This window comes from Peromyscus leucopus, chromosome 12, assembly GCF_004664715.2.
Source record: "Peromyscus leucopus breed LL Stock chromosome 12, UCI_PerLeu_2.1, whole genome shotgun sequence".
In the NCBI taxonomy this organism is placed as follows: domain Eukaryota; kingdom Metazoa; phylum Chordata; class Mammalia; order Rodentia; family Cricetidae; genus Peromyscus; species Peromyscus leucopus.
In genome coordinates this window covers 79,914,872-79,930,416 of record NC_051073.1, presented here as the reverse complement: position 1 = coordinate 79,930,416, position 15,545 = coordinate 79,914,872, and the positions used below count along the sequence as shown (strand labels likewise).

Below are 15,545 nucleotides of genomic sequence, written 5' to 3'. Positions count from 1 at the left end.
TTTGTTTTTCGAGACAGGGTTTCTCTGTGTAGTTTTGCGCCTTTCCTGGAGCTCACTTGGTAGTCCAGGCTGGCCTTGAACTCACAGAGATCCACCTGGCTCTGCCTCCCAAGTGCTGGGATTAAAGGCGTGGGCCACCACGGCTTTGGCTCTTTAAAGTGGAGTTGAATGTTACTCTTTCCGATGGTCACAGGCAAGACTGAAGCTGTTATCTTCAAAGGCTGGCCCAGGAGCCTGAGATCAGAGCTCCCAGGGAGGTCTCAGAGGGGACCCATTCGGATTACTGCTAAAACAGGGATGCAAAGTTAATAGTCATGTTTGAGTCTCAGAAGTGCGTGCATGCGTGCCTCTGTGTGTGTGTGTGTGTCTGTGTGTCTGTGTGTGTGTGTGAATACCCTATGCAAGGTCACACACATTCAGGCCTTAAGCCTGTTCATTGCCATGTTAGCATCCAGTGTCTGTAGACGACATGCTCCACACCAAATGTTGACGCTGGTAAGAGACTCCAGGACGGGGGTGGAGGCTCCTTTCCTTCCCCATGTCCTAATTTTGTTTATCTTGCCTTGACTTTCACCTTTTTAACATAGTACAGTGCTTTTCTTCTGCCAGTTTTTAGCCAGGGATGGTGGTACAAGCCTTTGGATACAAAAACAAGATTGCCACAGTTTGGAGGTCAACTAGGGCTACAGACAAGCCAAGGTTACTTAGCAAGAAATTATTATTATCATTATTATTTTGGGTTTTTTTGTTTGTTTGTTTGTTTTGGTTTTGTTTTTTCCGAGACAGGGTTTCGAAAAGCTTGGAGCCTTTCCTGGATCTCGCTCTGTAGACCAGGCTGGCCTTGAACTCACAAAGATCCACCTGGCTCTGCCTCCTGAGTGCTGGGATTAAAGGTGTGCACCACCACCGTCCGGCTAAGAAATTATTATATTATAGAAGCAACAAATACTGACCACAAGAAAAGGCCAGGCACAGAGGTTCAGTCTGTGGTCTCAGCACTTGGGCAGTGAGATGGGAGAGGGTAAGGAGGCCCAGCTCATCCATGGCTACAGTTGAGTTTCAGGTCAGTCTGAACTCTATGACACCCTGTCTCAAAGAGAATAAAAGAGAACAAAACAGGAGACCTCGTCCTAGATCAGTAAAACCGAGTAGCTGCTGAGACTGCAGGTGTGCTTGCTGAGAGCCTGATGCTGAGGGGCCGGTCAAAGGCTAAGAGGAAGGAGAGGCCCTGCGGCGTGGGCGATGGCTGAGGGAGGAGTCTCACGGGAGCACTAAAGACCTAGGGTCTCAGAGGGAGAAGGCACACCACTGTCTGCCAGGCTCTGTCTCCATCCCCAACACAGCAAATACAAAAACCAAGTCTTCAAACACTTTCTCCCAAATGCCTGGGGCCATGGGTTTCAGAGACTTGGAGTTTTGAACTATTTGTATAGACATGACACACAGCACCCTCTCCTGGAAATCTGACATGTGCTGATGGTACCTGAAGGTTTTGGATTTCTAGGCAGGCACATTGCAGACAGCAAGAGAGTTCCAGGTTAGCCAGGGCTATCAAATAGCACAGCCCTCCCTTTAAATAAATAATTGATGTGTGTGTGTGTGTGTGTGTGTGTGTGTGTGTGTGTGTGTGTGTGACTGAGGAATGGACCTAACTCCTTGTGTATGCAAAGGTTCTACCAACCAAGCAGTATCCCCAGCCCACTTAAAAAAAAAAAAAGAAAGGAAGAAAAAGAAAGAAAGAAAGACAGAAAGAAAGAAAGAAAGACAGAAAGAAAAATCTATTCATTGTTAGGTTTTGTTTGAGCCTTTGTAGTCGAAGTCCAGGCTGGCTTCAAATTTGCAGCCAAGTCCCTCCCTCAGCCTTCCTAATGAGGCTATGATGCTTCATTAAATATTCATTACAGCATCAGGAATGTCTAGCCTCCAAATTAATAAAGAAATTAGCTTCTTAAAATCTCCGTAAAGAACTGGATCACCGTAGAATGCGAAAAGCCACAGTGTTCAGTTAAGAGCACTTTGCTGCTCTTCCAGAGGCCCTGAATTTAGTTCCCAGCACCCAACTAGGCTCACAACTACCTCAAACTCTAGCTCCAGAGGATCCGAGGTCCTTCTGAGGCTCCTGCACACGTGGTACATAACAGCACACGACATAAACGTAAGTAAAGACAAATTGGAGGAAAAACTTATTGAACTGAGTGTAAACCAGTACCAGGGAGATGGAGGCAGGGGGATAGGCTTGAGTTCCAGACCAGGCTGGATACAGTGTGAGTGAGACCCAGTGCTCACAGAACCCCCAGATCACAAAACTCGATCATCCTCTCCCTACCCAGACCACTCAACAAGCCCGATCAATATGGGTTTTCTAGAGCTAAAAACATGGAGAAAAGAGAATGCCATGGCATTCTAGCATCTCAGACGCCCCCCTTCACTGTCCTGTCACCCCTCACGGCAAGGCTGTGAGCCAAAGTCCGACCACTGAGACCACATCAAAGTCATCATTGTTCCAACACGGGGGGTGGGTGGGAATTAAAGGAACTTAATTACAGTTACGGTGGTAGTTCAGGTTCATTTTTTTTGTCAGTCAGGATCTTCTTGCTGTGTAGCTATGCTGACCTTCAACTCTAGGTGATGACCCTGTTGCCTCGGCCTCTGGACTTGTGGGATGACAGGCATGAACTGTCAAGTCTGGTCTTTCCTTAGAATTTTATCAACTTGTTATCGATCCGATCGTGATTTGATATTTTTGTGTGTATTTTGAGACAGGTCCACATGTAGCCTTGCTAGCCTCAAATTCGATATGTAGCAAAGGATGACCTTCAACTTCTGATCTCTGTAGACTGGGCCACCAAGTCCCGCAGTGATAAAATGTCTATACCTGAATTGATTGGCCTGACCCCTCTCGGGTCGGGCTCTGGCGCCCCCTGCTGCCCATTGTGACGCGGGCCACCGGACCGCCCAGGCGGCGGAGGCCCGGCAGAGAGCTGCAGCTATGGCTGAGCCGCAGGAGCAGCTGCTGCAGCTGCAGAAGGACAACCGCGATGGCCGATTGCGGAAGCAGGAGCTGGAGGAGCTGGTGCGTGGGCTGGAGGCCGAGAGCGAGAGCCTCACCGGGCGCCTGGACGAGCTGCGCGAGCGTGAGCGCAGGTGCGAGGGCACCGAGGCCCGGGGGCAGGCTGGTGGGCAGGCTCGGCCCCGGGCGGTGCGAGCTCAGCCTGGAACTCTCAGGCTGGCGGGGGATCCCAGAGGATCCTGCGCCCGACTTTCATCATTGGCCAATTCGCCCCGCCCGGCAGCCTGCAGCGGAGACGAAGCCAAGCGTCGCGGGCTATGCGAGGGGAGGCGCGCGAGGCGGCGCGGGAGCGCGCGGAGCGGGCTCGTGGGCTGCTGGAGGCGGCGGAGCAGCACCGGCTGGACCTGGTGCGGGCAGGAGCAGGAGGCGGGGCCCGGGGTGGCGAGGCGGGCGGAGAGGCATAGACAGCCTGGACCCTGTCCGCAGGAGCAACACAATCGGCAGCTGCAGGAACAGTGGGAGGAGCTGTCCAGCCAGGTACGTACAGAGGGTCTCAGGTCACGTCCTCGCCCCCAAGTCCCATAAGCCAGGCACTCACACGCTCCGTTCCCAGCTCTTCTACTATGGAGGAGAACAGCTGAGTCAACAGCGAGCAGATCAGCAACTGGGGACTCAGCTTATGGCCCTGCAGGTACTGGGGCGGGGCTGTGGGCGGGGCCTGGCTGTGGGCGGGGCCGCGCTGGCGTGGGTGGAGCATCGGACCCGAAGGCTAGGGACCAAGCCTCGGGGCACAGCGGTGTGCGAGGCTTGCAGGTTCTTGACTTCACTTGGATCCTCCCGAAGAAACACCTGGAGCTGGCAGAGGCCAAATTCACCATGCAGGCAGAGGGCCTGCGACAGGTGCGAACGGCGCTGGCCTCTGAGGGGAGGGCTCGTGGGGAGAGCGTGTCCTGGTGATGCTTATCCAAGGGGTCCCCCCACCCTCTGCCGGCTTCTAGAGCGCGCAGCGTACGGAAGAGGCCTGGGCCAGCTTCCAGGAGCAGAGTGGAGTCCTGCAGGTGCGGCCCCGCGGTTCTGAGAACCGGCCACTCCCGAATGCCCCGCGGCCTCATCCTCCGCCCTGAGTCCCTGTTGCCCCCCTCCAGGAGCTGCAGGGGAAGGTGATGGAGGCCGCGGCTGCGCTGGATGCTACGCGAGGAGGTGGCTCGGAACCGTAAGGGCTGAGATTAGGGGGGACGGCAGGGCAGCGCCGAGCCGGCCGGTGGCCCATCTCCGTGCCTGTCCTGCAGGTGGAACTTGCAGCCTCGTCCGGTGCAGGACTGCGCGGGCTCACTCATGGAGGAGGTGGCCAGGGCTGATTGTGTGAGCGCGGGTCGGGGCGCGGGCTGGAGCTGGAACCCACCCGCTAGGGGGGACCCGCTCTCTTGGGGAGAGACTAGACTTGGCTAGAGCCTGGCCGCGGCCCTTTCTCTGCAGGAAAAGCGGCTGTTCCGCGGTGCGGGCGCGGGGAGCATCAGGTGAGTGGCTAGCGGGGGGTCCGGCGGTCCGGGTTCGGGGTCTCGGAGCCAGCACCCACGCGTGCGTTGCTGGTTCCTCAGGCTATGGGCGCTGAGCGCACTGCAGACGCTGTTGCTGCTCCCGCTGGGCTTCCTGGCGCTGCCGCTGCTCTACGTGGCGCTGGCAAAGCCCGACTCCGTGGGCCCGGGGCTGTCCAGCGGTCTTGGCTCGGACGCGGTCTTCCGGCGGCTGCGCTACACGCTGTCGCCTTTGCTTGAATTGCGCCCACGCGGACTGCTGCCAGCCTAGAGCGAGCATCACGCTGGCTTCGGCCGCCTACACCTCTGTCTCCCTTGTGGTTTCTGGGGTGCCTGCCTGTGTGAAAGGGGCGGGGTGGGGCTCGTGTGTTCCTATGGCCCAGCGACCCCTTGTCACCCGGGAGCGGGGGTACCTGTCCGCAGCGGGGCTGCTCGGGTGCCCAGGCTGTCCTTTCTCACAGCCCTCGCTGCCAAGCGCCAGCCTCATCCCCTAGGGAGTCGTTTGCTACCGTGAGCCTGAACTTTGGGCAGGATGGATGGTGGCCTGTCAGGTCCCCTCCGTGTGTGTGGATTATTTTCCCGGGGTGCGCATTTATCCCAGATCCCCCCAACATTGGGGTTCCCTCTGGGCAGGTTCGAGTTCGCCAAACCCAAACTTCCTCACAGCATCTAAGCTCACTGATGGTGCTAGCAGTATACGAGGGATGTCCTGCTTAGCGGGAACGAATCTGGGTTGAACTTTGACCCTAGGCATATAAGCTTCAAACTACTTATTTGGAGGTGGGGTCTCACAGTAGGCGTCCCGGCTTTGAACTCAGTGTAGCTGAGTGATCTTGAACTACTCCTCTTCCTACCTCCACCTCGCCAGTGTGTGGATTGCAGCCATGAGCCACCCACCAGGTGTCGTTGATTCTGTCCTGGGGACTGGACTAAGCATTTGTGAGTGCTGAGCTATCACCATGGCATTTAAATAAACACCTTTTCTGATAAGTTTTTTGGCAACTCGCTTAATGGCCGACAAAATAGTCTATAAAGATGAACACAGAGAAAGCACTTGCTGTAGTTAAGGTTAACCACATCCAGCAGCCTATTAGTTCTATCCATTGGAGTCTTCAGCTCCTTGGCTGGGGCAATGGCTGTCTTGATCCCAAGAACCCATGTAAAAAAGCTGGATGTGGTGGTGGTGTCCGTGACCCTAGTGCTGGGGAGGTAGAGATGGGCATGTGAGTGAGCTCCAGAAATCGGGAGACTGTCTCAGGAAACTAAGCGGGGTGGCTGGAGAGAGGGTTAATGGTTGAGGGCATTTTGCTGCTCTTTTTTTCTTTAAATTTTTAAAATTTATTTTATGTGCATTGGTGTTCTGCCTGCATGTGTGTCTGTGTGAGGGTGTCAGATCTGGTAGTTAAAGACAGTTGTGAGCTGCCATATGGGTGTTAGGAATTGAACCCGGGTCCTCTGGAAGAACAGTCAGTGCTCTTAACCACTGAGCCATCTCTCCAGCCCCCATTTTCTGCACTGGGTTCAGTTTCCAGTATTCAGGAAAAAACACAGTTGTTTGACAACATCCTGTAACTGTTCTGGGGATCTGATGCCCTCTTCCGGACTCCTCACCGAGCACCAGGTATGGCCACGGTGCACAAACTACATGCAGATACTCATACACATAAATAATCTTACAAAAACCAAAACCAGCAGGCGGTGGCGCACGCCTTTAATCCCAGCACTCGGGAGGCAGAGGCCAGCCTGGTCTACAGAGAGAGATCTATGAACACAGAGAAACCCTGTCTAGAAAAACAACAAACCAAAACCAAACAAAAAGCAAGCCTGGGAGTGGCCCGGGTCACAGGCCCGGGCTGCTACTCTTTTTTTTTTTTAAAGATTTATTTATTTATTTATTATGTACACAGTGTTCTGCCTGCACATATCCCTGCAGGCCAGAAGAGGGCGCCAGATCTCATTACAGATGGTTGTGAGCCATCATGTGGGTGCTGGGAATTGAACTCAGGACCTCTGGAAGAACAGCCAGTGCTCTTAACCTCTGAGCCATCTCTCCAGTCCTGGGCTACCACTCTTAGGCTCACTTTTATTTCTCAGTTTCATTCTTGCCCTACAAAGTCCGTTCCCATCTACTGATTGACACTTTCATTTTGGGGGCTGTTGGAGATGGGCCTAGTGCATGTCAGGCAAGAACTTGAACCACCAGACTACAGAGATGTGGAGACACAGGCCAGCCTAGTTAAGTCTCCCCTTGGAGATGCCTGAGGCATTAGTCCTGGTGGTCACAGCCTGGGGTTGTACAACTAGGGTGCGGTGTTTGCCCATGCACAGGCCCTGGGTTTGATCCCCAGCACCCAAGCCAGACTCCTCAAGTTAGGTGTGACTTGAAGGATCAGGAAGTCAAGAGCAGCTTCAACCACAGGCCAGACTTGAGGCTAGCTGACCAAGCAAATGCAGCACATTTTGGGATTTTTATTTTCTCCAAGTTTACACAAGAAAATACTTCATGTACCTATGTAGTAAGACAGGCGAACAAGTAAGGATGTGTCCAGTGCAAACAAGACTCACACCTGTGCACACAGCACCACCACACGCGTGTCAGGCTCCGGAACCGAAGCTGCAGGTGGCGGTCCAGCCCCGTGCCCAGGCTGTGCTAACAGTACGAGCTGCTGGGGCAGCCGAGGCGTCAGCTGCCGGCCCATCAGTAGGGGATGTCGTTCTGGTAGTACTGGATCATGTCGTAGGTCCGGCTCCTGAAAGGCCAAGTGAGGGAGTGAAGACCACCTCCTGGGAGCCCCCCGTCCCACATGCGCGCCCTCGGGAAGGCTCAGGAATGGCGGGTGACTTGCCTGTTGCTGAGGAAACAGCTCTGGATGACCTTCATGATAAAGTTCGCCGCTTCTCGCTCTGTCATGTTAGGGCTGAACCTGTGTCTGGGAGAGATGAAAGGGCATTTGTGGCAATCTGTTCCGGCCAGGTCCCTTCTGGTGTGGCCTAGTGTGGTCCCTGACCCTTTCCAGAAACTGGTAGGCCACTTGGGGAGCTCAAGGCCATCTTGCTATCCCAGGAGCCCTGTCTGCTTTGTGGTTCTAAGCGTCCATAAAAGGTTTCTAGGTGGGGCCCCAGCACATGGACGGCCCTTCCCCAATGGCACCTACTTCAAAAGCTTGATTGTCTGGCCTCGGAAACAGGGCAAGCCTGTGTCCAACATGAGCGTGACCAGGGAGACGACTGCATCCATGTAAGGCCTGTGGAGACAGCAAGCGGGGGAAAAGGCCAGCTTGAGCTGGGACCGGCTCAGTCTTGTGACCCACCTGTCACTTGCCCCCAGGCTGCCCACCGCCCTCAGCCAAGCTCACGCAGTCCTTCCCGTCCCCAGCACTCCAGGCTTCCAGCTGTGGTTTCAAGGATGCTGTTTGGTGTTAACCACAGTAGCATGTGGGATGTGGCAAAGTAATACTCCATCAACACCTAGTTGGTGCCAATCTCTACCATGTAGCTTTGGAGGTGTGGGGCTATGGTGAAGGGGTGGCCAGGAAGTCGGGGGGCCAGGCTGAAGGGTGCTGGCAGATGATGATGTCAGCTATGGGGGACTACAGAATGTGGCTGGCACGTCAGACTGGAAGTCGCTCACAAATGTAGGTGACCAGAAGGCACCTTCTAAAGATTTATCACCAGGCAGTGGTGGCGCACGCCTTTAGTCCCAGCACTCGGGAGGCAGAGGCAGGTGGATCTCTGTGAGTTTGAGGCCAGCCTGGTCTAAAAGTGAGTTCCAGGACAGCCAGTGCTGTTACACAGAGAAACCCTGCCTTGAAGAACAAACAAAAGCTGGGCAGTTGTGGCGCATGCCTTTAATCACAGGCAGATCTCTGTGAGTTCGAGGCCAGCCTGGTTTACAAAGCAAGTTCCAGGAAAGGTGCAAAGCTACACAGAGAAACCCTGTCTCGAGAAAAAAAAAAAAAAAAAGAAAAAAGAAAAGAAAAAGAAAAACAAACAAAAAGTTTTGGGTTGTGAATCTTGCCTTATTAAAGAGATGGCTGAGCCATCTCTACAGCCTGAGCTACACAGTGAGGCCATGCATGTCTCCAAACACAATTCATGTGTGTCCCTGTGTTTGAGTGTATGCATGGATGTGTGCAGGTGCCTCAAGAGGCCGGAGTGGGCAGCGGGTCCTGGAGCTGGAGTCACAGGTGTCCGTCAGCCACCTGATTCTCTCCAGGGCGCATGGATCTTCTTTCCCACCTTGATGCCCCCCACATTGCCCACGGGCTCACCGCACAGCCAGGTAACCTCGGACACACATCTCCATGAACCACTTGAAGGGTGTGGCTTCCATCTTGCCCCCCATAATCATCACCATCTCATCTGTCAGCTTGATGTCGGGTTCCCAGCCAAGGTTGCCGCCCGGTGAACTCTCAAACATGAAGCCAAAGTCTGCAAAATCCCAAAAGGCTGCCTGGAACTGGGGCCCGAGTGAGGTCGGGTGGGTTAGTTCCTGCAGAGGAGGGCTCGGCCACACATGGCCAGAAGTGGGCGAGGAAGGAAGCAGAGCCACCCCGCCGGCGGGCTTTCCCGTCCACCAACAGCGTGGCTCCGTTCCAGTCCCCGGCTCCCGAGGGCTGGCTACTCTACAGCACTCTAACGGGGCTCTGGGCACCCGTGCGCTCTAAGTGGGGAAGGGAGAGTGGTGTGGCGCAGCCGGCTGACCGATGTGGATGATGTGGCCCTTCTTGTCCAGCATGATGTTGCCATTGTGCCTGTCCTTGATCTGCAGCAGGAAGAGCAGGAGGCTGTAGGCGGCCATGCTTCGGATGAAGTTGTAGCGGGCCTGTGTGGAGAGGGCTGTGGTCTCACTCTGCGCCCCACCTTGGAGGCGGGGCCACAGCAGTGGCCCCGCTGTGGAGCAGGCAGCAGCCCTCCCTGCACCCTGTGGCTCTAGGAGAAAGCTGTGGGGGCTGATGGGCTCCTAACAGAGGAAGACAGAGGCAGACAGTGAGCTGAGGCCAGGGGCCAGCTACCTGCTGGAAGGCTAGGGTGGACTCGTCCCCATACTGGCGTGTGAAGTAGTCATACATGCCGAAGTCAGTCTGGCGGCCCAGCTGGTCTCGGGAGGTGCAGTCCGGTATGCACTCAATCACCCCACACTAGGAAGGGGAGGGGGAGGGTCAGTTAGGTGGGAACTGTGGCGTGGCTGGTGACCTCTTTGCCTGTCATGCTCCAGGAACTCACCCCAGGGGCAGTGGCTACCACCCGGTAAGGAAACACGAAGAGGTCCAGGCCAACCAGCTGGAAGATGTTCTTGAAGAGGTCGATGATCTGCAGGGCTAACATGTCCTGGACCGGAGAAGACACAGGATGCAGTCAGGGTCCTCCCCTCAGCCCCGGACCACTCAGGGACTGGTGGCCCTTGAGGCTCACACAGCAAGGGAGGGGCAGGCTGCAGTCTCACTGCCCACCGGGTTGGGCTGTCACAGATTGCCCAGAGGACGTGTGAGTGAGGCCCTCCTTTGGCACTAATGGCGCAGGGTGGCCCTGGGAGGAGGGTTCTGGGTCTGCTCTAAGGGCGCCACAGCACCTGAGTCGTAAAGTGAAGACGAGGGTCACGTTTCACAGCATGGGGCTCTTTGGTGTCACTAGGGAGAGCGCCTAAATAAGAGAGGCCCTGACAGCGTCAATAAGGCCAGCCCTGTCACCTGTCGGCAGTCATCCCCCACTTTGAAGATGGCTGCCTGCCAGCAGATCTTCTTGCCGTCAGCCTCCTGCCCACGGCACTCATCCTCAGCATCTGAGCGGCACTGCAGACCTGTGGTGGGGGAGGGGTGCTGTCTGTTAGCAGAGGGCAATGACGAGGTCCCTGGGGCCCGAGAGGACTAGGATCTTGAGAATCGCTTCTGCAAAGCGCTAAGGGACTCCAAGAACATGCTGTCACAGAACCACAGGGCCAGGAGTTTCCTAAGAACGTAAGGTTTACAAGGAACGGAAACAGAGCCCCCTGCAGGCCAAGCTGAGTACTCAGGGCTGAAACAGCCAGGCCACTGAAGACATACCCACATTGGCCTGTGTCCCCAGAGTTCATACCCCAAATCACAGCTGGGATCTCATTTGGAATAATTGAAGATTATAATAATTGAAGATGCAATCATGTTAAAAAAGAGTCATACTAGATGACAAGTGTCCCTTTTTTTGGTTTTTTGGGACAGGGTTTCTCTGTGTAGTTTTGGTGCCTGTCCTGGCTCTGGCTCTGGCTCCCAAGTGCTGGGATTAAAGGCATGCGCCACCACCGCCTGGCGACAAGTGTCCTTTTAAGAGAGACTTGTAAGACCACACGAGACAGGCAGAGATGGAGTGACGCTAAGTAGCACCCCCCCCCCCCCCATGGATTGCTACAACCACAGGAGGGATGAGCCGGAGAAGCCCGCCCAGAACGTCCCTCACTGGAGCACGCCCTTCACATGCCAATGTCAGCCTCTGGATCTGTGGGCTGCACACCTCTCTGGGTGTCACTCAGACTACGCTCTTCTGTACGAGCCTGGAGCAACTAGTGGGCCCTACAAAGCTCAGTGACGGCTCAGGATGGGACTTCTGGACTCCAGTGATGGGCAGCAGATGCACGGCAGCCATCTTTTATAGGATGCTCGTAACATGCCAGCACCAGTGAGCAGGGACACCCTCTACTGCAAGGGGCTCCTCACTGACCTTCCTTTTCAAGCTCGCTCACTCCACATCGCTTCACCTTAAACTTGGCCAGATACGGTGCTTTGGCAGCACTGAAAGAGAATGTAGACGTGAAACAGAGCCGGTGGAGGCTTCCTAGGGAGGGTGGGCAGAGTGCGGGGCAGGCGGGCACTCACCTCTGCATCGGGGTTCCCGACTTATAGTCAATGTCTAACACAATTGCTTCAGGGTTGCTGGGCAGGTAGCAGCCTGGGTGGGAGCAGAAGAGAGGTACAGGGAGCCACACGTCACCACACATCACCACACGTCACCACACGTCACCACAAATAGTCCCCAACATAGGCTTCACGTGCAGAGCAGCCTTATGAGGACGCTGACGTGTCCTGTGCTCACTGTAGGTCTGCCCTTCATGACTCAGACACTTCATGATCCATCGAGTCAGCTATCAAAGAACCCGTCTCCTCCCAGGAGGTACTTTTCCAGAAGGTTCTGGACCTTAGCTTTGTGGCAAGTGCCCTGGCTGCTGCCTGGTCAAGTCTCAATGGAGACTCCCAGAATGCTCTCAACACACTCCTCCTCCCCTGTGTGCTGTGCAGTCAGGTACTCCCTTTCCTCGGTGTGGTGGTTTGAATAGGAACGGCCCCCACAGACTCATCTGTTTGAATGCTTGGTCACTGGGAGTGGGATATTAGGAGGTGTGGCCTTGTTGGAGGAAGTGTGTCACTGTGGGGTGGGCTTTGAGGTCTCAGAAGCTCAAGCCAGGCCTAGTGGTTCACGGTTCTCTTTCTGCTACCTCTCCAGCACCATGTCTGCCTGCACGCCACCATGCTTTTTACCATTACAGTAACAGACTGAACCTCTGAACTGTAAGCCAGCCCCAATTAAATGTTTTCTTTATGAGTTGCTGCGGTCATGGTCTCTCTTCACAGCACTCAGACACTCAGTAAATGTGTCCATGAAGCAGACAAGAGGAAGTTCATCCCTCTGGGGTCTGATGATGGAGGCCCTAAGTGTGTGATGTGGCCGGTCAAGCCCTGTTTCCACACCAGCCCCACCAGGGAGGACGCCGCCCTCTTGCCTCACTGGCCCCCACCGCCAGCTTACCAGGCTGCACTTTCACCTCAGACAGAGCTGACAGACAAGCCTTTTTTCTTTCGTCCCCTTTAGGGTAGGGCCTGAGAAACAAGACAGAAAGACTCTGGACATGCTGGCACACAGCCGTGACCCCAGAGAGCCCAGGGTGCTGCTGCTGCTTCACTGACGCCCACCACATCTGGCTCCACCAGGCTCAGCAAACCTCCATAGCAACGCCTGCCCGCCCTGCATTCCTCGGAGAAGCCACATGGCCTGAGGGTGGTGGGGCTGAAGCGGAGCCCCCACGTTTGCGGGGTGTGTGCTGCTGCTGAGGCACTGAGAGCAGGTGGCTGTGGGGCGCCCTACCCAGTACTGGGCTGAAAGGCCACCTCTTTTTCTTTTCTTCTTCTTCTTCTTTTTTTTTTTTTTTTTTGGTTTTTCGAGACAGGGTTTCTCTGTGTAGCTTTGCGCCTTTCCTGGAACTCACTTGGTAGACCAGACTGGCCTCGAACTCACAGAGATCCGCCTGGCTCTGCCTCCCGAGTGCTGGGATTAAAGGCGTGCTCCACCGCTGCCGGCTGAAAAGCCATTCCTATAACTTACTGTCTGACCTTTGCTGGTAAGCCCCTGGGACCTGGCTCAGCTAGGGTGAGGTTGAGGTAACTGCAACTTTGTTATCAGGTCATGATTGCCCTGGAAATGCACCTCTCTGCAGAGTTGAATCTGGGAGTGTTCCCCAGAGGCCCACATGCTAAGGACAGTTCCTCACCTTTAACTCCCCAGTAGGGCAGGCATGGTGGCACACGCCGTTAGTCCCAGCACCCAGGAGGCAGAGGCAGGAGGATCTCTGTGAATTTGAGGCCAGCCTGGGCTACAGAGTGAGTTCCAGGACAGTCAGGACTGTATAGAAAGATCCTATCTCACCCCCCCACCTCCAAGAAAGAAAAAACCTCTCCAGTGAGTTTTAGGTCACTGGGGCCGCAGCTTTGCAGGGGCTTATGGGAGAAAGAGCTTACTCATTCTCTGTCTCTGCTACAGCTGTCGAGTGCGCTTAGCACACTATCACAAAGAAGACATCATATTGTTCCCCACTTCCCCTTGTGTGTGTGTGTGTGTGTGTGTGTGTGTGTGTGTGTGTGTGTGTTGTCTTTTTGTTTTTATGTTGCTCTGACTGTCTGGGAAATCACCATGTAGGTCAGGCTGGCCCCAAACTCACAGAGATGCACCTGCCTCTGTCTCCCAGGTGCTGGGATTAAAAGTGTGCGCCACCATGCCCGGTTCCATTGGTCCTCTTACACTGATTGTCTCGGTGCTGTAAGTGACCTGCTTCCCCACCTTCTGTGTGTGGTCAGGGGCCTCAGGGAACGCGGCAGGAACAGCCCGCACACACCGAGGGCAGGTTAGGGAGTGGAGGGAGCCGGGAAGAACTGTGCCCAGTGCTCTTTTCCCTAGGTCACCTTGGGCAAATGTCAAATGCCAATGATAGTCTGCCTGTCTCATGCTAATAGGTAATGCCCCGAAAGCCACCAGAGTGGAGACCCTCGGCTAACACGGCCGGGGTAGGAGGGATGAAGACAAACATCTCAGAAGCTGTCTCTCAGCACTTACTTGATGATAGCTGAGACGTTGGTGATCTTGTTGAAGAAATCAAATTCCCGTTGATAGAAATCTTTGGCTGGGCCCGAAAGGGACCCTGTGATTTCTTCTACTAACTGCTCCAGAAGGTCACCGATGTCAGCTGAGGAGACAGAGACGAGTTTTTGAAAGAAAACCCTCAGCCAGGTAGTGGTGGCACACGCCTTTAATCCCAGCACTCAGGTGGCTATCTGAGTTCGAGGCCAGCCTGGTCTACAGAGTTCTAGGACAGAGAAACCCTGTCTTGAAAAACCAAACCAAATAAACAAGAGCCCTTAAGTATTAAAGATGTTTGTTTGCTAGACAGTCCGGCTGGGGCCCTCCAACGTGGTGAAGGCCACAGCATGCCATCCTCTCCCCTCACTGTTGACACTGGCCATGCTGGCCCCTCGGCAAAGCTCAGGGTAGGGCCTGTGTGACTAGTTCCCAAAGCCCCAGGTAAAGCCATACCAACTGTTTGTTTGGAATAGGGTTGAGAGTAGGTCGGCCTTGCACTTGTGACCCCTGTGCCTCCACGGCTCAGTGCTGTCTACAGATGTGAGCCACACTCTCAACATACTTGCTGCTGGGATTTGCTCCTGCTGGGCAAGCATTCCATCAACGAGAACACATTCCCAGCCTGAATTACTTGTTCTTGTTTCCAGACGGGGTCCGGACAGCACTCAAGCTGCCCAGGAAGTCACGATCCTCTTGTCCTAGCACTGGGTGCTGGGATTACAGGCATGCACCACATCTGGTTACAGTTATTGCTTTATTATACTCTACCTTGAAAGCATGCCTTTTCAGTATCGTGTGTGAGCAAACAGAACGTTCATGCAGGCCACTGGCACATGTGAAGACCCCACGGTTCTGAGAAGCAGCTGGCCTTCTGTGAGATGATCCTTCGTATGTGGGTTATTTATGCATGCACATGGGGGCAGAGGTCAGCCTTAGCCTTGTCTGTTTTGGTTTCTGAGTCTCTCACTTAAGGTTTGGTGAAGAATCTAGGCTGGCTGGCTAGCAGCCCCAGGGACCTGTGTGTCTTAGCATTCTCAGCTCAGGGAATGCAAATCTCTGTCCCACTCCTGGTGTTCATTTGCATACAGGGGTGCCCACAGGCCATGGCACTTGTGTGGGGTCAGAGGACAGTTTGCAGGTTTGCAGGAGCTGGCTTTCTCCTTCAACCTGGGAACCAAATCGAGGTCAGGTGTACTGGCTTTACCCACTGGGTCATCTGGATGGATTGGTTGATTATTGATGTACTTGAGACAGTCTCAGTTTTCTAGGTTGGAGCTGAGGGTGACCTTGAACCCTTGATCTCCCTGCTTCTACCTCCTGAGTGAGAATGCTGTGACTACATGTATGTCCCTCCATGTTTGGCTTCATGGCTTTCTATTTTGTACTTTATATTTTTCTTTCCTTTAAAAAACAAGCAAACAACAACAACCATGGAGCCCAGACTACACCACATGCTACGCAGAGGCCAGCTAACGCTTGTGGTTTGTTTCACGGAGCCCAGACTACACTACGTGCTACGCAGCTTGAAACCCCCGTTCTTCACGTTCGCCTCCGAATGCTAGGTCACAGGCACATCCACACCTGGCTTTTCGGAGGCAGGGTCTCAGCTCTCGCAAGGTGAC

General features: G+C 54.5%; 2 protein-coding genes across 4 annotated transcripts in view; one reads left to right on the top strand and one right to left on the bottom strand.

The window, feature by feature from the left end:
- Positions 1-2,080: 2,080 nt before the first annotated feature.
- LOC114682731 (transmembrane protein 191C) lies at positions 2,081-5,535 on the top strand. Of its 3 annotated transcripts, XM_028856710.2 has the most exons (10): positions 2,088-3,144; positions 3,294-3,417; positions 3,497-3,547; positions 3,624-3,701; positions 3,854-3,910; positions 4,009-4,068; positions 4,156-4,223; positions 4,300-4,372; positions 4,487-4,527; positions 4,609-5,535. In XM_028856710.2, exons 1-10 carry the CDS (start codon positions 2,990-2,992, stop codon positions 4,814-4,816), a joined length of 915 nt encoding a protein of 304 aa, XP_028712543.1. In that variant the 5' UTR covers positions 2,088-2,989; the 3' UTR covers positions 4,817-5,535. The 3 variants fall into 3 exon arrangements, with proteins under 3 accessions (XP_037065842.1, XP_028712542.1, XP_028712543.1); XM_028856709.2 differs by having other exon boundaries at positions 2,087-3,144; positions 3,497-3,701; XM_037209947.1 differs by lacking the exon at positions 4,009-4,068 and having other exon boundaries at positions 2,081-3,144; positions 3,497-3,701.
- Positions 5,536-6,971: 1,436 nt separating this feature from the next.
- Pi4ka (phosphatidylinositol 4-kinase alpha) overlaps positions 6,972-15,545 on the bottom strand; it is a 141,296-nt gene continuing 132,722 nt past the window's right edge. Inside the window, 12 exon segments of the mRNA XM_028856702.2 lie at positions 6,972-7,295; positions 7,392-7,475; positions 7,701-7,790; positions 8,817-8,976; positions 9,250-9,370; positions 9,561-9,686; positions 9,772-9,876; positions 10,236-10,345; positions 11,239-11,309; positions 11,394-11,466; positions 12,322-12,392; positions 13,900-14,029. Coding sequence (XP_028712535.1) covers positions 7,244-7,295; positions 7,392-7,475; positions 7,701-7,790; positions 8,817-8,976; positions 9,250-9,370; positions 9,561-9,686; positions 9,772-9,876; positions 10,236-10,345; positions 11,239-11,309; positions 11,394-11,466; positions 12,322-12,392; positions 13,900-14,029 — 1,193 coding nt within the window. The 3' untranslated portion in view covers positions 6,972-7,243.

Coding starts and splice junctions, on each gene's coding strand:
- LOC114682731 (XM_028856709.2), top strand. CDS start 3,039: ATGGCCGATTGCGGAAGCAGGAGCTGGAGGAGCTGGTGCGTGGGCTGG. Junction 4,224..4,299: donor CGAGGAGGTGGCTCGGAACC/GTAAGGGCTGAG, acceptor CCTGTCCTGCAG/GTGGAACTTGCAGCCTCGTC. Junction 4,528..4,608: donor GCGGGCGCGGGGAGCATCAG/GTGAGTGGCTAG, acceptor CTGGTTCCTCAG/GCTATGGGCGCTGAGCGCAC.